The sequence below is a fragment of the Fundulus heteroclitus genome, unplaced genomic scaffold (assembly GCF_011125445.2).
Source record: "Fundulus heteroclitus isolate FHET01 unplaced genomic scaffold, MU-UCD_Fhet_4.1 scaffold_42, whole genome shotgun sequence".
In the NCBI taxonomy this organism is placed as follows: Eukaryota; Metazoa; Chordata; class Actinopteri; order Cyprinodontiformes; family Fundulidae; genus Fundulus; species Fundulus heteroclitus.
The window spans coordinates 2,119,034-2,138,822 of record NW_023396835.1 but is presented as its reverse complement, the minus strand read 5'-3'; the positions used below and the strand labels follow the sequence as shown (position 1 = coordinate 2,138,822).

Here is a 19,789-nt window from a genome sequence, read left to right as displayed (position 1 = left end):
TTGAGTATAAAATAACTGAACAAAAAATATATGAAATACTTAAAGAAATTGTTTAAAATTTACCTCATATTTATGTATATATTCAACAGCTACTTACTCATTTAAATTAGGTAAAACTATGTCTTGTTTGCTAGTAGGTAATACCTGACAATTACAAATAAAAGTTAATTAAAATCAGTTAATAACCATTACTTATTCAGAGAAGGTAAGATGTACCCCAAAAAAGACATTCAGATCATACACCTTCTCATTGTTTTTAATGCATAAAGTCATCAAAAACACAGAATAAACTGCAGCACAACAGTGTCACACAATATTTCAAATAATGAACCTGTGTTATTACATGAAGGTGTCCAATTACATGAAGATTTTCCTGTAATCTCTTACTTGTGTTTCTTCAGCCTCACACAACAGTGACTGAGCAAATCTGCAGATCTGCAGGTGTATTAATACACAACAAATAACTGAACTGCCCTGTTTATATGCAGCAATAATACACTAAATTATCAAAAAATGAAGTAAGTGCAGTACACAGCATCACACAACATTTCAATGAATAAACCAGTTTTATAACGCACTAAACTAATGGCTTCAAATGTTCTTTCTGGATAATTGGTACAGTATCAAACATCTGGATAAAGACAGATAAAGACAGATCAGAAAATCAACATTCTTTAGTTTCTGCGCTTGCTCTCACTCTCAGAGACAGGATGAGAATAAAATAAAAAAACAAATGGGGAGGGAAAGAGGGTGAGTTCAAAATTCTTTAGGATTCACTCAGAGGTATTAACCAGACTGGCCAGTTTCTATTGCTTTTCCATTTCTGTCAATGTGGAGAAATCAGAGAACAATGGAGTGGGCTGAGAGAGGCTGCAACATACCTATGTATCCATCTGTACATATATTTCTGTGTCTGTGTGTGGAGCAGAGGACGGAAGAGAACAAAAATATAAAACTATACTCCATTAAAACTCTCTGTCCAGACAAAAGATCCTCTTGGAACAAGAGGGAAATGTATGTCTATTGCATGAGCTTGTTTTTGAGGCTGTGGACCTTCTTCAGTAGTTTCTCCCCATCAAGTTCCAAAAAGAGTTTTTGAAAAGCTTCAAATGTGTTCTTCAGCTGCTTTGGATAGTCAAGGTTGAGGGCATATATCAGTCCCATCAGCAGTACACATGCCTTTGTTCGGCTTCCACATCCTTCCATCACTTGGTTTCCCTCAATCACAATCGACACATCTGATGGATCCTCCTCAGCCATGATGTTGTGCATCACGATCACCTTCATTGTTTTGTCTGTGTAGTCCTCACATCCCTACATGTTAAAAAGAAAGAAACAAAAAAAATACACATTTTGAATTTTATTGCAGATGCTGTTTCAATACATTTCAACTTATCTAAAGGAGAGCAGAGGGGAGTGATCAGAAGATAAAAGGGGAGAAAGGGGAAAGGAGAGGAGGATCCCTTGAGTTAATCAATCATCTGTTATCAATGACATACCTGGCAGTCATGGAAAAGATCTTCTTGTCTTTCACCAAGGTAGTTAATGAGGCAGCAGACAACTGCATCCCTTTTTTTCTCAATGCTCTGTGTCTGTAGGGAGATACAATTTAGTGAAAAGACTGTTAGTGGAGAGTGGGGAGAGAATTGCATACACTAAGACCGAATTGTTTAAAAACCAAAGGGTAGTTTAGGTTGGTAAGGAGCTCAACTTTGTGCACAACAAAGCAATTCTTTACAAATTAATTCACTTTTAATTCACTTATATCAATAATAACATATTTGTGAAAAAAAGTAAAATAACATACGTCATTTATAGTGTCCAACAGAGGGTGCATCTTGGAACCAGCAGCCCCTCCTTTAGCACGCATAAGCTGCAGAAGACCTGGTGTGTACTCATCAAGCTTTAGCATGAACGTCTCCTCCAAAGAAACTGTTGTGATACGTCTGAACTCTTCCTTGATCTAGAAAATAAAAGGACAAAAATAAAATTTTAAATGACAGACCAGATCTCATAGTAATCACATACATTTTTCTTGATGGGAAGGAAAAATTATAAATACATTCTCACCTGAGCTTCAGTGAATAACGCTGGCCACCTTTCTTTAAACACAATCACAGAGGGGCTTAGGCTGACTACTTCAACTCTTCGGCTAGAGAAAGTTTTATTCATTTTATCTGCAATTATCTTTGCATTGTTTTTCTTTGTTATTTCACAAGTTAATTCAAGCCTCTCTTTCTCCAGTGTCTCTTGGCTTTCACCAGTAGGGTGCGGAGGGAGGTAATTAACCTCTGCTTTTTTGGGCTTTTTTACATTTTTTGATGGCACTGCATCAGCTGGATGCTTCCTTCTTAAGGTGTTGATTTCAATTTCCGGGTAAGAATATTTTCGAGATCTTAGCTTGGCCCGGTAATTGTGCATCTTGTATTTTATGCGCTGCTGCCAGCCATATAAGCCTGCAAATGATCCTGGTTCCCTAAGACATGGAAACTTGGAAACCAAGGCTTCAGCCACTGAAAGGATCTGCTGATTCGTTGGGTAAGCAGTGTACGAAAAAATTACTTTTGCAAGGTCTTGCATTATTGCTGATTTAACGCTGGCATCCGTGAAGTGTCTTCCAGTGGCATGATATGAGTTGTTTGCCTCTGCAAGGATTAGTTGTATGTCTCTGGAAAACTCAGGTACTTGAAATGGCACTGGCCATGCAGCAAGGCGACATGAATCAGGCAGAATAATGGTGTCGCTGGAACCTGACGATGTGGAGTCGGACACCTGTGAGGATGCATCATGATCTTCAGGGCAGATATTTGTTTCAGGAGTACTTGCAGGATGGGTGCTCACAGAACTCAAAGAGCTCAATGTAGATGATGGTCCTGATTCAAATATTGGGTGTAGGTCAAGGGTGATGTTAGGCTCTTTTAGGATCATTTTAACAGTGGCCTTGTCATACAAGTCAGCAGTTGAGGTGACACTGAAAAACTGATTGTCAAAGTCTTTGTCTTGGTATAGTAGTCCATATTCCCCATGCAATTGGAAAGTTTCAGTAATTATGGAAACAAGATCGTCTACTGTATTGGGAATTCCTGTTGGAAGTGTCAACTTCTTAATGCTGTGTTCTTGTAAAATGACTCTTAACTGGACTGCCATTGCTGTTTGGTGTGTGCTTCCTCAGCTGTAGAGACAGAGAAAGAAAAGAAGTTGAGACAGGTTAATAGTTTGATATAACATGTTGTATGATAACACTGATAAAACAACACATAACAGAAATAATCAACCCATTACACTTACTCTAATGCAATGAAGTGTTTAAGGGACACCATACGGCCATCTGCTGTATTGTATGCAGCCAAGGGGTATGTATCTTTAAATTCAGAATGTTTAAGGATTTCTGTCTCTCCTGTGGGCTCTACTTTGAAACTCCTCAGGTGTTCACAGTACCAGCCACTAAGCAACTTCAGAACAAAGACAGGAGTGTTGTGCAAAATTATTATTTGCTGGATTTCTCCAAAGTCAGGTAGGCCTCCTGTTGAGCCAAATGGCAGGATCATGCCAATGTTGTAGACTGTGCCTAAAATGGTTGCTTTATTTGTCATGTTCACAAACTCTTCCCCAGGGAACTTCATTGCAAAGGACTCCTTAATGCTGTCTTTTAGAACATCGACTACCACTTGGGTCTTTTGTGACACTGTCAGTGCTGGCCTTTGGTTGTTGCAATTGTGGGCATGATACGCAATCATCGACTGGTGTTTTCTTGCCATTGTCATGAGAATGTTTCTAAAACATCCAGTCTGCCTAACGATCCTTTTAAAGAATCGATGTTTGGCTTCAAACCGCATAGTCCAGAAATGTACAAGTGGCCCGTAAACAGTTGTAAGCAAAGGATAATGCTCAAGAAAGTGATGCTTTGGTCTCATTTTCTCGTCTGGGAACACTTCGAAATATCTGTAACGGTGTTCTGAAATCTTACTCTGCATGTATCCTATTGTCTCAGCTGTGTGGAGAGGAGCCATGACAAGCTCAACAACATCTTTCAGGGTCATCAAAACCTCCCAAGCAGGCTCATCTTCTGGGACTTTGTCACCAATCATGAGTGGTATCAATCTCAACAAACACCAGTTTTCATGTGCGTTACCTCCTACACTTTTTCGTGACTTGAAATTTGGGGCAATGGGTTGTGGGCAGTTTGTTTTGTCACTCCATTTGTAAGGAAAGCAAAGGATGAAATGGTTAAGATCCTGAAGAGAGATGTATTTCTTCCTGATTAACACATCAAGACAGAGTGATATTTCCACAGGTACAATCCCTTCCAGCAAATCATGCAAAGCATCAGGGGGATAACCTGATGTAGCATGAAAGTGACTGAGTCTGTCTGTGATGGGACACTGTCTTTTAACACCACAGTGGTGAGCTTCTGCAGGATTAGACAGTGCTGCTTTGACGTGCATGGCATAGTTAGACTTAGTACGTAGAGGAAATAGTCCTTCTCCTACTTCATGCTTCTGGATCTCTGACCGTTCTCCAATGCAAAAGCGACAGAAATGTGAAGCTGAAAAGCATTCAACAAACCCACCTATTGAATGAGCGCCAAGATTGTCAGCGACAACAGCAAGTACAGTGCCCTTGACCACTTTGCCCAGACTTGAAACAAAAATACCATTATCTTCAAAGGACTTCAAATCTTTGAGCAGTGGGTCCAAAACCTTTGCGTAGCCATACTGGTTGACATCATTTGCCTTGCACAAAATGGTTAAGTAAATTGAAGTCAGTGGAGATCTCAATGTGGTAGGTATGTCTGCAAACACACAGTACACAGCTGTGACTTTATGCTTCTTGCGCGATGTTCCCAGAGGGTTGCATATCTCAAAATCATCTATATAAAGGATGAGCGGGATTTTAAGTTCATCTTCACATAAAAAACTGTTTTCTCTTAGTAAAGATCCATCATGAAATGATTTGTAACCAGAAGAGACATCAGATGACCTTTTGTTTTGTAATATTGTATTTTGAATGTGTCTGTTGTCCACAAGTTGAGATAACAATGGAAGGATTGGTATATACTGAAATGTTTTTTCTCTTTACTATCAAGTATGTACTCAACTGGTTCAGTTGATGAGAGATGTTCCTTTCTAAATTGCTCTCTCCTGAACTGACTGCTTAAAGGCCCACCCACTTGTAAAGCAGCACAGACAGGGCTTAGAAGACAAAGGTCTTTGACCAGTTCTGATATCACTGAGTCTTCTAATGTACAGCCATGTTTTCGCAAAGTGCTCATAATTATCTCTTTAATGACGGGACCTGATGCAGACGCTGTAAGGAAATGAAATTCCTCTACTAGTTCATCAATGCATGAATTGGAAACATTGAAAATGCTCTCCATTTTCATGAGGAGCAATCCCACTCTCTTAGTAATAATTTTGTTTAAGTCCTCATCCTCCTCAAGAACTGAGCCACAGTCATTTTCATCCTCAACAAAATCATTTTCTTCATCCGGGTTGTTTTGGTGTTGATGAAGAACATCAATCTTGAAATCTTCCAATGAATGTGGGTTGTGTTTTCTACTCTTGTGGCTGTGGAACGTTGTATATTTGTTGGCTTTATAATCACAACCCTCAAAAACACATGGCACAGTTTCAAACTTTTTTAGATGGACACCAAGATGTTCAAAAAATTGCCTCTCATTGTCAAAACAGCATGAATTACAGACTATGCATGTGAACGAAAGGACGTTGCCTGGCTGGGTTGACTGAAAATGATGCCTTGATAAATGTGTCCTTAATGCACCCCATGTCTTGACGCTGCAAGGACAATCTGCATAGAGGCAGGGTATGGAGTGGACTCGACCAAAATGCCCATGCATTAGCCTGCTGTGTTTCAGCAGGTCTAATCTTTTTGAAGTTGTGAAGTTGCACAACTTGCATTTCCAGTTCATTTTCCAATAACTGAGGTCTTTGGTTGAGGTAACTACCCCTTTAAGGTCAATGTTATTTATTTTATTTAGCTAACTTGCATACCTGTAAAGGATACACTGGGTGTGGGGATGTGGGAGAGTGTGTCAGCCCCAGAACTGGAAGCAGAGTGGTCTATCAGTGAGTCCCTGCTTGTGGAGGACAGACAAGAGGAACTGAAGAGAGGGCAAATACTGGCTGCAACAGAAATAAGAGAAAAAGAAATGATCAGACATGTACCTGGGAGAAGAAATATATAAGGGATAATGTATAGTTCAGAGATTATTATCTCCATGTTAACCTCATGAACAACCTCATAAACAAGAGATTATGCTTTACGGGGCCCAGAATTGTGATGCCGCGAGACGAGAGCTGTGATACCGGGTCCAAGGTTCTGATCATGCAGGTTTTGTTTTAAACCATGATGTGGAATTCAGTCTCCACTCTCCCTTTAACAACCAACAAGTTACAAGTTATTTATCTAACATCACAATTACTCTGAGGCTCTTTAATTAAGCTAGAAACTAAACATAAGGTAAATTTCTCTGTGCTCCTCTGATCAGAGAGGTCTGTCTGACAAGGGTCTGTTGTGCAGAAATAACTGACTGTGTACTTACCTCACTAAAATAAAGGCAATGCAATTGCATTTATTAATATTCATTCTTCATAGAATTAGCTTCATAGATCTAAAATGTTTTACTTGAACAAACAATTCCTTAAAAAAAGATTTGGTACAGCAACAGTGGGTGTTTACACACATAAAGGCGGGATACAGTGGTACTTTGTTTTCATTTTACAACATGTTTGTTTCCACTCTAGTTCACGCTGGATGAGCGTCCTGTTTCCATGACGACTGAGCGGAAAAGACGTGCGACACGTCATATTCACAGGGTTTCCCGCAGCGCTATCTAAACTCAGGCTACCGCCTCGCTAACGTTCCAAAAAAAAAAAAAAAAAAAAACTCATGCTTGCATGTTAATTTGCACATTAACACTTTTGTTGTTGCTTTCGAATGGCAGGGAAACCCCCCCCCCCCCTGCGCGCAAAACTTGTCGTCTCCACCCCCCGCTCCGCGAGTCGGTCCGTTCCTCCTCCTTGCCCCCCCTCCCCCCCCCCCCCCCCCCCGCTCCGCTTGTCGTCTCCCCCGCTCTGCGCAAAACTAAAAAAAAAACCGCGGCAGAGACCGACTCTAGCAGCCATGTTGAGGGAGCTAACGGAGCTAACGGGTAAACAACAACTGCCTGTGTCTCGGTGCAGCGTGATGTGGGAGCAGAGACCTGCAGATACTTAATGACCATTATACTTTAACCACCCTCGGCAAAAGCTGAACTATCCCCTCTACAGTCTATGTGTTGCCTAAACATCAGCCCATTCAATATATTACAAAAAACTGGCGTTGACTATAACCTTAAAACCAACGGTAACAGTCATGCATGCTGGCTAACCTTGTAGCACACCGCGAACACATTTCATTGCAACTCCAGACAGTTAACAGCCATGGTGGCGCCAGGGACAGATTCAAACTTTGATTTCAAGTAATGGCATGTTACACAGATGCACATCGAATATAAGTGAAGTGTAATATCTCATCTTTTCAAATATTACAATTTGCCTTTGCGGTATTATTCACAAATAGCTTACCTTCAGCTCACGGTTCGTTGGTAGAGAGGATGCAGAGTTTCCTGTCCCGCTCATTCAAAAACGCGGTCTGACGCATGCGCAACTTCTTCTTCTTCTTCTTCTTCTTCTTTCCTTTTCTTGGCGGATGACGCATGCGCAACGTTGGAGCGCCGGACTTAAGATTCGGGGGTATATTTTACTGTTTTTTCCTATGTAATGGTTTTTAATGTTAACGAATGGGTAGCATATGTAGAATTTACCCATTATTTTGTAATTCCTTGGCTGACTGAAAAAATAAGTTAAATTTCATATGATTTGTATAGATCATATTTACCACTCTCCAAAATCACTTTTTTCAGTGTATGATAAATATAAAGTGAGGCTGGCACAAATTAAAAACCTACAACTCTTTTTTACATGGATGGGTGAACAATGCTGGGAAAAAAAGAACATATCAGTTATTTTAATAATACCACCATCCATCATAAACTGTATATGTTGAAAATAGACAATTAATGCTTTGAGTACCGTTAAACATAAGAAAACTTAGAACTTAACTTTACCTGATTAAACTGTATTTTCATACTTCATCATGAGTTTCTGCCATGTCCTTTCAAAGCCTTTCCTAATCAATCCCCCTTTGTTATTTAAATGAGTAAAGTGTGAGAAAACAGCTGTAATTCTCCATCAAATAACTCTCATATCACTCACGCATTAACTTTTTCAGCTGTTCTCTGCCACCAACTCGCCTTTTCCGCAGCAACATTATTGTTTCTTATGATTTAATATTCTCCATAAAGGTTTCTAACTCCACTCGTGGGAAATTCCACTTCCAGGCTTCTTGTTTCCTGCCGTTTTCATGCTGAATCACCTTATCTGCGTTCAGGAGGACTTTTTTCATGCTCCTGCTCGCCTTCACCTCCTGGTTGATCGGACGCTGTGTTTAGTTACCTGACTGATATCACCTGTTCTGAACCCGGAAACGCTGAGTATGACACAGTGAGGTAGAACTACTCAGAGCAGCAGCTTTCTAATCAGCGTAGATCGGCCATTCTTTCTGAAACGGAGCCCAGAACAAAGACGCACACCGCAACCTGCCCAACTATAAAGACGTCAGCCCCACCCACCAATCAGCGGTGAGCTCCGATCAGCACCTGGCGCTCACAGAGCGGGCCGTGGAACACCGTCTCACCAGAGCTGCTGAAAGTTACACAATAACTTGGTTTATTATTATCTTCAGCCTGGATGTTATTTACTGCGCAGCATCGATTTGCTGTGCGCGCTGAATCCAGATGCCGTGCGCCACTGCGCAGGCGCGGAGCTTAGAGGGAGCTCTGCTGCTGCTGTGTCTCAAAGCAGCAGTTAAATCTTTCCGTCCCGCTAAAACATGAAGACAGTAGAGACGTTTACTGAGGGGAGCTGCAGGGGCCGCAGCTGATCCTAAAACCCTGAACCTTTTTAACTTTAAATCCTTTAATTTAGACACTTTTTCCCTGTGCTGCACACTGGAAGGCTGGAGACGGCCCTAGCAACGGTTGCTACGCTGATGGCGTTCCTTGGTAGAACTTCTGATGACAGCAGCTTCTTTGATGCTTATGACATCACAGCAGCTCCTCTGATGCTTATGACATCACAGCAGCTGCTCTGCCTTAGTAGACCCTGTAACGCAGATTTTCTTTCCTTCTGATACTTTCCTTGTGAGAGACAGACGTGTTTCGGTGAGAGAAAACCAGTTAGCGATAGTTTGTGATAGTTTGCCATCGATAGATAATACCAGAGTTTGCTTTAAGAACCAGCGCAAACAGAGAAGCCATGAACGCCTCCACCAGTTCAAAGGCTCCAAGAGTCCCAGTTATTACTGTGGACATGATCACACCAACGATCCAAGATTTCATTTTGTCCATCTCCTTGAAGCAGAGCATGGATTTGACCTCAGGACAACTTGATGGTGACACCAAGTCCAAGGTAAAGGAGCTGCTGTTGAAGCTAGAGGAGAAATGTACCGCCTTCGTTCTGCGTAAAATCTACAAAGGACGCCTCAGATCTTTGGACGTGGAAACCGTTGTGGGCTACTCAGTGCTAAGATCATTTGCAGACGTCCTTTGGGTTGAAGGAACGACTCCCCCCGAGAACTTTGACAAGTTTAACAAGTCATTTGTTAAACATGTCAAAGGAAAAGTGAGATCTTCCCTCTGCTGCATGAATGATCCAGCAGCTTCCTTCGTCCTGCAAATCTCTGAGAAGGACACGGTGGATTCAATGGTTCCACTTGCAGTGACATTGATAAAGGAGCTGTTAGAGATGAGAAATGAAGAACGTCAGCAGAGGCTGCTGCGAAAAGCTGCTGAAGGCCAGCAAAATGCCCTCAAGGAGCAGCAGACAGGAGAGCTTCACCACCATGGACGGTACCAGGTGCTACCGACAATCCCAGAGGAACCAGAACTTGAAGAGGCAGCAGCAGAGATGAACGAGGTAAATTAATTTAACTTTAAAGGAAAGGAATCAGAACTTTAGATGGTGGATTAATTTATATCTGATGAGATTTCTGAAAAGATTAAGATAAATTATTTTATCTCTTAGGAAAAGGAGTCAGAGTTAAAGATGGTGGACAGATTTATCTCTGAGGAACTAGGAGAGGTCAAAGAAGTCCACAATCCACAGAAGAAAAAGCGTCCTCAGAGCTCTAGGAAGTCCTGCAGTAGGTACCACCATGGACGGTACGAGGTGCTACCGGTCACCCCAGAGGAAGCAGAACTTGAAGAGGCACCAGCAGAGATGAATGAGGTAAATTATATTAACTTTAAAGAGATGGAATCAGAGCTTTAGATGGTGGATTCTTTATAGCTGATAATATTTCTGAAATCATTTAGTTAAATTGTTTTATTTCTTAGGAAATGGTGTCAGAGTTGAAGATGGTGGATGAATTCATCTGTGAGGAGCTTTCAGAGATGAATGAGGTAAATATTTTTGTTTTTAAAGGAAAGGAATCAGAGCTTTAGATGGTGGATTAATTTATATCTGATAATATTTCTGAACGGATTGAGGTAAATTGTTTTATCTCTCAGGAAAATGAGTCAGAGTTGAAAATGGTGGATGAATTCATCTGTGGGGAGCTTTCAGAGATGAATGAGGTAAATATTTTAGTTTATTAGGGAAAGGAATCAGAACTTTAGATGTAAGATTAATTTATATCTGATAATATTTCCGAAATGATTATGGTAATGATTTAATCTCTTAGGAAAAGGAGTCAGAGTTGAAAATGGTGGACGAATTCATCTCTGAAAATGGAGGCTTGAAGGATAGAGTTGCTACAGCTTCAGCAAAACAGCAGAACAGAGGAGTTGGAGTCAGGATCCAAAGGTTCCTTCAAAAATACAGTGAGGGACGATACAAGAGAGTTTCACCAGAGGAGTTACTGCCTGTTAAAGAGGAACTGAGAGAGCAGGAGACGGATGTTACAGAGGTTCAAAAATCTGTGTCTAAGGAGCAGATTCATCAAGTAATGAATGGAAAGGAAAGAGAAGTTAAGCCGGCACCAGAGGCTACCACACAGGTTGATGAGCCGCTGCCCATGGATTCAGGCTCAGAGAAGGAGGAGCAGCAGTCATTCATTAGCCTGCTGGTTCATGCAGTGGTTATACAGGCTGTTACTAAATCAAAGATGAGGTGCAAATACACAAAGTTTCAAGAAATCACCAAGAGGCTGTCTGAGAAACTCTGTGCTGAGGTGGAGGGAGGAGAATTTAAGAAGAACCAAAGTAGCCTGAATAAGCTCAGCGCTGACATCTTGAGAGCCTCCTGTAAAAAGACTGGCTGCTCACACACAAACCTTCTTTCAATACTGGGCCATAAGGACTCAAATGTAGAGGAGGCTGTACTTTCTGTTTGCAAAGAGAAAATCCTGAAGACAGCCAAGGAACCCATTCTGAAAAGGTTCTTCTCCTCTGTCGGCAAAGCCCTCTGCAAGCCCTTTAAAAAGGCCTGAGGGCAACCTGGAGTCATCCGGTTAGAACACTACCTGCTAAAATCTACACAGCAGGTTTCCAACCAGAAGTCTGGAAATAATCAACACAGCTACATTCACTGACCAAACATTTCCACCAAATCTTCACCAAGTCGGCACCCAGTAGACATGGTCTGAATGGGACATAATTTAATCCACAGGCAGACAGATGGATGATGGTGTCAGAAATGTTGACTTTCAGGAAGCCGCTACGTCATAAAGGGCCACCAGAGAGCATGAGTGGTGGCATGGTGAGTGAAGCAGTGGTGTCACAGGCAGCTACCGGAGCGTCTGGCAGTCAGTCAGAGCAGCAGGTGAAGGTCAGTGGACACAGAGTCTGTCTCGCAGGCTCGTCAGACAGCATCACCAGCACTTGATGGAGTTGGATGGAGTTTGTGTTGTGGGTTTGTGTGAGGATGGCTTGTAGAGATCCACTAGCCTAGCTGATGGATCATACCGATGTCTTGGTGAACAATGCTGGAACCAGACATCTGTAAGCCCCACATGCTGCGTATTTAGGCTGTGTGAGAGTTTATTTGTTACCATTGGTGAGCATGTGGGATATACAGATGTTGCAGCTGACCCATGCTGGAACCAGACATCTGTATTTCCTCACATGCTGCCATTGAGCCTGGAGGGCAGTTTTGTGGCCTTGCCTGAAATATGCGGTGTAAAATCGTCATGGTTACCAATTGTCATGTTTAACGTAGGAAAAGGTAAGGGAAAAACTAAAACATACACACCAGTGGATCATGACTTTACCCCCATCACCACCTCAAAGCCGGGCATACACTGTACGAGTTTTTGCGCTTTTCGGGCTGATTCTTCAGTCGTACGAGAATTCTTTTGATCGGGCCGAGTTTCAGCTTGATCGTGCGTCCTGCGTAGTTTAGTATACAAGGGCTACCAAGGGGCGATTAGCCTCTCAACATCTCTCTATCAGGCTCCTCTCCTGTGGAACCAACTCCCAGTTTTTGTCCGTGAGGCAGACACCCTGTCTACTTTTAAGACTAATCTTAAAACTTTCCTTTTTGACAAAGCTTATAACTAGAGTGGCTTATGTTGCCCTGACCTACCTATGGGGTTGTTCTTCTATGGGCTTAGGCTGCTGGAGGACATCAGGGTCTATTTTTCTCACTCTATTAAGTTCTACTGTTCTTCAATTATGCATTGCTTGTCGTCATTTCTGCTTTTTGTTCTCTCTCTTTTTTTTCTTCATAGTAGGTACATCTGGTCTGGCGTTCTGTTATCTAAGAATTTATCCAGGGAAGACAGCTTTGGACAGCTATTACCATTTAATATATAACAGATTACTGGATTAATGTGTTCTTCTGTGCTTGTTTGTCTCTCTTGTTGTGTTTCTGCTCTGTCTTCTGTAACCCCCAGTCGGTCGAGGCAGATGACCGTTCATACTGAGCCCGGTTCTGCTGGAGGTTTTCCTTCCCGTTAATGGGGAGTTTTTCTTCCCACGTCGGGACTTTGATGGAATCAATTGGTTCCCTTATATAGGAAATTGTTCCACCAATCTGTATAATATGACTAAACTTGACTTTGTAAAGTGTTTCGAGATGACATGTTTCATGAATTGGCGGTATATAAATAAAATTGAATTAAATTGAATTGAACCACCTACCGATCAGGAATAGGAAGGTCAGTTGAAAATCAAACATGTTGGAAATTCAGTCGGCCTTCGTGAGTGATTGTGAGTGATCATGAGCGCGTCTAGTTACGACCGTCTATGAGCCGATTTCCCCCGACCTTGCACACTGCGCACGCGCAAACAGGTATATTCTTCTTCCTATTCTCAGACGAAAACATAGGAGCGGGAGAAGCATGACCGCGGTACGTGTGACATGGAGTCAAACTACAGAGGAGTAACTTGTAGAATTGCCAAGGTAGCGCGTTTCGTTCTGGTAAGCCTCATATTTAACAGTGAGCTTCCACAGTTCCGCCTTTTTCTTCATCTACTGCTGACATTTGGATTCCCGGTAGACGAGTCCGAGCAGCGCCATCTCTCTACGGGAATGAGTCCGACGTGTGGTTTTTGAACGCACTGTGTGGGCATTTAGGTCGCATCCGAGTGTCGGGCCACACAGTGTAAGAACAGAGATGGAGAGCTGTGAACTTTTAAAGCCTGCTGTTTCGTCATACAGTTTGAGCTGTATATGAGTACCACGATTGAAAATATCGTACAGTGTATGCCCGGCAAAAGATCAAATCATAGGTGCCCTTAGTGAGCCTATAGAAATAAAACTAATAAAATCTGGGCCATTGGAGGGGACCTTGGAAGGAGGACTAGAACAGAACAACAAAGAGCAACTTAGCAAAAAGGTCAGGGGGCTAGAACCTGGGCCCAGAAACTGGAATGTGACGCTGGGTTTTGGAGGATTGAACCCCAGACAGGAGACCGTGGTGGAGCTCTGGAGGGCAACTGGAAGACCTGGAGGTCCCTTGATGCAGCCCTGGATAGCAGCGTGGAAGCTGGTGGATCCCTCAATGAAGCCATGGAGAGTGGGGTGGAAGACTGTAGATACCTCCACGATGCCATGGAGCATGGCCTGAAAGCTGGTAGATTCCTACATGGAGCCCTGGAGAGGGAGGAGAAAACCAGTAGTCCCCTCGCTAGAGCGCTAGACATGAGGTGGTCCCCATTGGACACCCTCGTCTGAGAACTTTTAATCAGTAAAACAAAGCGGTTACCCCTTGAAGAACTTAGATCAGGAAAAGAACGCTGGTGTGAAGTTGAAGATTTAACAAGAGGTACTTTATGGGGGGACAGACCTGGGAATGTTGATGGTGATGACAGGTCCAGATATATGGATGGCAGTGATCAACATGGAATGACCGTGAGTTTAGAAGGTAACAAAGATGGCAGAGTTAGGACTGTGTAAGGCAATGACCGTGACTGAGCAAGGAGTATAGATGGCAAGGAAGACCAAGAACATGGCAAGGAAGATGATGATGATGACTGAGCCATGAAGGTAGACGGTAAAGATGAAGATCATGACTGAGCCAGGAGTGCAGATTGTGTATAAATTGTTGGACTCTGAGGCGACAATGAACGGACTCTGGAGCACTGAGGAGTGGAGTCTGGGGTGATGATAAGTTGACACTATGAAGCGGCACGAAGTCTTGGGCTCTCATGCAGTAGATCAATGGGTCTGATCAAAAGCAGAGAACTTGGCAGAGCATGGACATATCTGCTGATATGGACGGTCAGAAAGGAAAGTTCCAGACCATTTGATCCTCCTGAACATGTGTGAATGTCTTATGGTGTCAACGATGTTTGTGGCGCGAGGATGAAGGAGCGGCAGGAGTCAACTGGACCCCTGAAAGCAGAGACATTAGACAGACCCTAGGCAGCAGGTAGAGAAGCACTGGACAGATTCTCAGCAGCAGGAAAGAAAGATATCCATTCACCCAGACAACTCAGAATGAATAGCCACATCTAATCTCAAATAGTGAACTAAGACCTTTAAGGAGCTGCTCATCAATATCCATACTGATTTTGGACTTCTTGAAGCTTCTGTCTGCTTGATCCAAGTTCTGACTTGATTCCTGTGTCGTGGTGAGAGGAGGAAAAGCTGGACCAACTTGCTGACAGGTACTTGGGAGGAGCGTAGTGTTGAAGTGGTTTTAATGAAAAATGTAAAAATACATAAACTTCCAATCTGGCAGAAGGAGAACAGAGCTTTTACAAAGGACTGGACAGAAACATGTGGAAACAGGCATATTTACAGGAGGATCACGTGGAGTGTAAAAGAAAGCGGTAAGTATACTCTGAGGAAGAGAGGAGACATGACAGGCAAAACAGAAGGACTGATAAGGATAGATGAGCTGCAGCTGAAGGAGAGAGAATGCAGAACAATCAGGGGATGTGTGAAGTGGCTGAGACAAAGTAAAAGAATGAAGAAGAGGACGGAAAAGGGTAAATAAACCTGAATGGAGCTGAACAAGAAATCCTGAGGAAAATGTCAAATGAGGATCTAGTAAGAAACAACATACATGTCAAAGGATTACAAAAGAGCACAAAAGAATGAACTAACGGAATACACTACACAATAAATAGCGTAATAAAGGCACATATATGGCAACACCTTGCATACAATAATGAAGAGAGAACAGAACCAGATAAGGCTAGACATAACATTAAATAATTATCAAACGAAGACAAAGAAAATCAAAATATAAACACCAACAAAACATGACATTAATATTGGAATCAGACATCTTTAAACCTTATATAACAGGCAATATCCTTGTAGGGGCATTTCTGACAATTGCTTGGTCAGTGGGGTTTTTAGCTGTCATGGGAACTAATTTTAGAATAAGAACTTCAAACCCTACATGCCAGGCAACGAGAATGGGTTGGTATTTAGTGCCTCTGCAGGTCATGTGGGAAATACAGATGTCTGGTTCCTCCATTTACTACCATGATATCTGTATTCCCCACATGCCAGGTAATGCCCCTAGTTGAGCTTTTTGTGTTATTGCCTGGCATGTGGTGCTTACAGCTGTCATGGTTACTAATGCTGGAACCATACATCTGCAGGCCCCACATGCCAGATGATGAGTGTTGGTCAGGTTTGGTATTTTGTGTTGCTGTGTTTCATAGCATGTGGGGCATCTAAATGTCTGGTTCCTCCGTTGGCCACCATCATATTTTTATGCCCACATGCTAAGGATTGAGCCTGGATGGGTGTTTTGTGCTGTTGTCTTGCATGTGGGGCTTACAGTTGTCATGGTCACTAATACTAGAACCACACAGCTAAATGCTCCACGTGTCAGACAATGAGCCTGGGTGAATGTTTTCGCTGTTGCTTGGTATGTGTGTTATTGTGTTACAATGTTTGAGCCTGGGTGGGCGTGTCATGCTGTGGCCTGGCATATGGGGTGTACAGATGTTATTGTGCCTCAGTGTTGGCTCCAGACATGAGTACACCCCATAGGCCAGGCAATGAAACTGGGTGAGTTTTAGAATAAGAGCTTCAAACCCTGCATGCCAGGCAATGAGAATGGGTTGGTATTTAGTGCCTCTGCAGGTCATGTGGGAAATACAGATGTCTGGTTCCTCCATTTACTACCATGATATCTGTATACCCCACATGCTAGGTAATGCCCCTAGTTGAGCGTTTTGTGCTGTTGCCTGTCATGTGGTGCTTACAGCTGTCATGGTTACTAATGCTGGAACCATACATCTGCAGGCCCCACATGCCAGACAATGAGCCAGGGTTAGTATTTTGTGTTGTTGTGTTTAGTAGCATGTGGGGTATCTAAATGTCTGGTTCCTCCATTGGCCACCATGATATTTTTATGCCCACATGCTAGGGATATATATATATATATATATATATATATATATATATATATATATATAGCCTGGGTGGGCGTGTGATGCTGTTGCCTGGCATATGGGGTATACAGGTGTTATTGTGGCATAGTGTTGGCTCCAGATCTGAGTACATCCCACAGGCCAGGCAATGAAACTGGGTGGGTTGTTTATGCTATTTCATGGCATGTAGGGAGTATAGTTGTAATGGTTACCAATGTCAGAACCAGATATCTGGAGGCCAAAGAGACCTGACAATGGCTCTGTCTGAATTCAGGGGCTGCATCCTTCAAAGGAACTGGTCTGCTTGGGCTGGGTCCTTCATGCGCTGCCGAAGATTGGAGCAAAACGTTAATCCTGTTGTCTCCACTGTACATAACTGTACATATTTTTTACTTTCCCATTTATATATTCACTATGGCCAAAAATCTTTTATTTAAAATGTTGTTTCATCAACTGTTATAATATCCTAATTAATTAATCAGCCAAATGTTTAATTTCATATTAAAATATACCACAAAACAAAACTAATTGATGACAAATACCCTTTTTCCAAATTAATAATAATAAATTAATAAAAATTAATTAATTCCAAGCTAAGCACTAATCCTATAACTTTGGGAGGAAGGTTTAAATCATTTTATTTAAGCAAATAATAATGAATAAACCGAACATTGACATTAGATATCTTGTAATGAAGATAGATAAGATTAGATATCTTATTCCTTATAGTGTAAAGCTAGCACATGTCTGAAAGCAGTGTGTCGGTAGAAAGCTCTTCTCTCTCGGCGTGGTGAGCCTCGGCTGCCCAGTGGCTGTAAGCTGACAACAGGATCTGGCTGCAGTCCGATCACTCTTGAGCATTTTTGTAATTCAAGCGATGTGCCAACTAACCGAGCACATATTCCGGTTTTAGAAAGCTAACTTCTCGCCTAAAGACTTTTTAAAATTTACTTTTATGCCATAAAAAAACGTAATATAGTCAACTTTATTCACAGCTTTTCAGTCCCCGTCACCATTGCTGTTTCTGGATAAAACGTTCTCTACAACCTACAATGAATTATAGGATAGGATTAGCAGTGAAGGACACTCCGGACCCATCGTTTAAATTCTACAAAAGAAGGACACGTTTGTCGACCGCATTAGAAGGAGTCTTTGAAGGATTTGAGAATTTGAATAGCCTTCGTCGCTTAATTTTATATTGAAATATACCATTAAACAAAATTAATTTATGACAAATACCATTTTTCGACATTATTAAAACATTTTCCAAGCCAAGCCCGAACCTTATAACTTTCGGAGCAAGGCTTAAATCGGTTTACTTGTAGCGAACAATAATGAATAAATCAAACATTGACATTAGATATCTTGTAATGAAGATAGATAAGATTAGATATCTTATTCCTCTTAGCGTAAAGCCAGCACATGTCTGAAAGCAGTGTGTCGGTAGAAAGCTCTTCTCTCTCGGCGTGGTGAGCCTCGGCTGCCCAGTGGCTGTAAGCTGACAACAGGATCTGCCTGCGGTCCGATCACTCTTGAGCGTTTTTGTAATTCAAGCGATGTGCCAACTAACCGAGCACATATTCCGGTTTTAGAAAGCCAACTTCTCGCCTAAAAACTTTTAAAAATTTACTTTTATGCGATAAAATACGTAATATATTAAACTTTACTCACCACTGCTTTTTCCGGTTAAAAAATTCTCTTCAACCTGCAGTGAATCATAAAATAGGATTAGCAATGAAGGAAACATCAGCCCCACCGTACATATAAAGGAAAAGAACACATTTGTCAACCACAATGAAAGAGTCTTTGAAGGATTTTAGAATTGGGACAGCCTTCATCGCTGGGCTGTGACTTAATCAGCCTATAAATTCCTCCTTCGAAGGATACAGCCCCTGAATTGAGACAGAGCCGATGAGCCTGGGTGGGTGTTTTGTGCCACTGTCTGGCATGTGGCGTGTACAGGTGTTACTGTGGCCCACTGTTGGCTTAAAACATCTGTTCTCCCCACATTCCAGTCAGTGAGGTGTGGAGGGTGTTTGGTGCCATTGCCTGGCATGTGGGGTATCCAGATATCTGGTACCATCATTGGTCACTGTGACATCTGTATGCCTCATAAGCCAGGTTAATGGATCTCTACAACCTGCTCCATACACACCAGCAATACAACCCCATCAAACTCCATCACCTGCTGGTGGTGCTATCTGATGCGTCTACGAGTCGTTCTCTGTGTCTGCTGACCTTCGCTCACTGTTCCAGCTGACTACTGGACACACCGGTAACTACCTGTAACACCACCACCTCACTCATATTGTCATCACTCATGCCCTTTGGGGGCTGATCTAGACTTAGCGGCTTCCTGCATGATTCATTCTGACACCTGGCGGTGGTCTGTCTGTGGAGCAGAAATAAACCAAACTGGACCATTTCTACTGGGTGCTGACTTGTTGATTCGGGTTTTGGTCAGTGGGTGTAGCTGTGATTAAATTAAACTGCCATTACTGGCAACCTGCATGTGCCCATGTGTTGCAAGGGCTCCTTGAAGATTTGTAGTAAATGCTAGCTGGTGTGTACTTGTATAGCGCTTTATCAAGTTTAACAACCCCTAAACGCCTTACAGTACATTCAGTCATTCACCAGTTCATTCAGCCATTCACACGATGGTGCTGGTAAGCTACATTGTTGCCACAGCTGTCCTGGAAAAGACTAACAGAAGCAAAGATTCCAGACAAAACAACTGGTGCCATCGGGCCCTCTGACCACCAACTGCAGAAAAAGCAGGAGAAGTGTCTTGCCCAAGGACACAATAACCCACTGGTTAAACGGTAAACTAGCTCCTGCACCACTGTTGTCCTTGATTGAAGAGGTTGAAGTTAGTTTTCAGGTAAAGCT

The 19,789-nt window shown here is 42.3% G+C and overlaps 3 protein-coding genes across 6 annotated transcripts in view; 2 read left to right on the top strand and 1 right to left on the bottom strand.

Annotated features, from left to right (window-relative positions):
- LOC118560306 (trichohyalin-like) overlaps nucleotides 1–19,789 on the top strand; it is a 190,389-nt gene that overhangs the window by 56,121 nt on the left and 114,479 nt on the right. Inside the window, exon 3 of the mRNA XM_036131221.1 lies at nucleotides 10,146–10,349. Coding sequence (XP_035987114.1) covers nucleotides 10,146–10,349 — 204 coding nt within the window. The remainder of the gene's footprint in view (nucleotides 1–10,145; nucleotides 10,350–19,789) is intronic.
- Nucleotides 589–7,735, bottom strand: LOC118560339. 3 transcript variants are annotated; one of them, XM_036131281.1, is made up of 5 exons: nucleotides 6,012–6,101; nucleotides 2,071–3,172; nucleotides 1,808–1,963; nucleotides 1,500–1,592; nucleotides 589–1,314 (listed from the first exon to the last, which is right to left on the bottom strand). In XM_036131281.1, exons 2-5 carry the CDS (start codon nucleotides 3,145–3,147, stop codon nucleotides 1,021–1,023), a joined length of 1,620 nt encoding a protein of 539 aa, XP_035987174.1. In that variant the 5' UTR covers nucleotides 3,148–3,172; nucleotides 6,012–6,101; the 3' UTR covers nucleotides 589–1,020. The 3 variants fall into 3 exon arrangements, with proteins under 3 accessions (XP_035987174.1, XP_035987175.1, XP_035987176.1); XM_036131282.1 differs by lacking the exon at nucleotides 6,012–6,101 and adding an exon at nucleotides 3,289–3,361; XM_036131283.1 differs by lacking the exons at nucleotides 2,071–3,172; nucleotides 6,012–6,101 and adding an exon at nucleotides 7,587–7,735.
- Nucleotides 10,349–12,260, top strand: LOC118560343. Of its 2 annotated transcripts, XM_036131300.1 has the most exons (3): nucleotides 10,349–10,522; nucleotides 10,631–10,696; nucleotides 10,804–12,260. In XM_036131300.1, the coding sequence occupies exons 1-3, from the start codon at nucleotides 10,460–10,462 to the stop codon at nucleotides 11,548–11,550; spliced, it is 876 nt and encodes a 291-aa protein (XP_035987193.1). In that variant the 5' UTR covers nucleotides 10,349–10,459; the 3' UTR covers nucleotides 11,551–12,260. The 2 variants fall into 2 exon arrangements, with proteins under 2 accessions (XP_035987193.1, XP_035987194.1); XM_036131301.1 differs by lacking the exon at nucleotides 10,631–10,696.

Coding starts and splice junctions, on each gene's coding strand:
- LOC118560339 (XM_036131281.1), bottom strand. CDS start 3,147: ATGGCAGTCCAGTTAAGAGTCATTTTACAAGAACACAGCATTAAGAAG. Junction 1,964..2,070: donor CGTTATTCACTGAAGCTCAG/GTGAGAATGTAT, acceptor TTTATTTTCTAG/ATCAAGGAAGAGTTCAGACG. Junction 1,593..1,807: donor TGTTGGACACTATAAATGAC/GTATGTTATTTT, acceptor ATCTCCCTACAG/ACACAGAGCATTGAGAAAAA.
- LOC118560343 (XM_036131300.1), top strand. CDS start 10,460: ATGGTGTCAGAGTTGAAGATGGTGGATGAATTCATCTGTGAGGAGCTT. Junction 10,523..10,630: donor AGCTTTCAGAGATGAATGAG/GTAAATATTTTT, acceptor TTTATCTCTCAG/GAAAATGAGTCAGAGTTGAA. Junction 10,697..10,803: donor AGCTTTCAGAGATGAATGAG/GTAAATATTTTA, acceptor TTAATCTCTTAG/GAAAAGGAGTCAGAGTTGAA.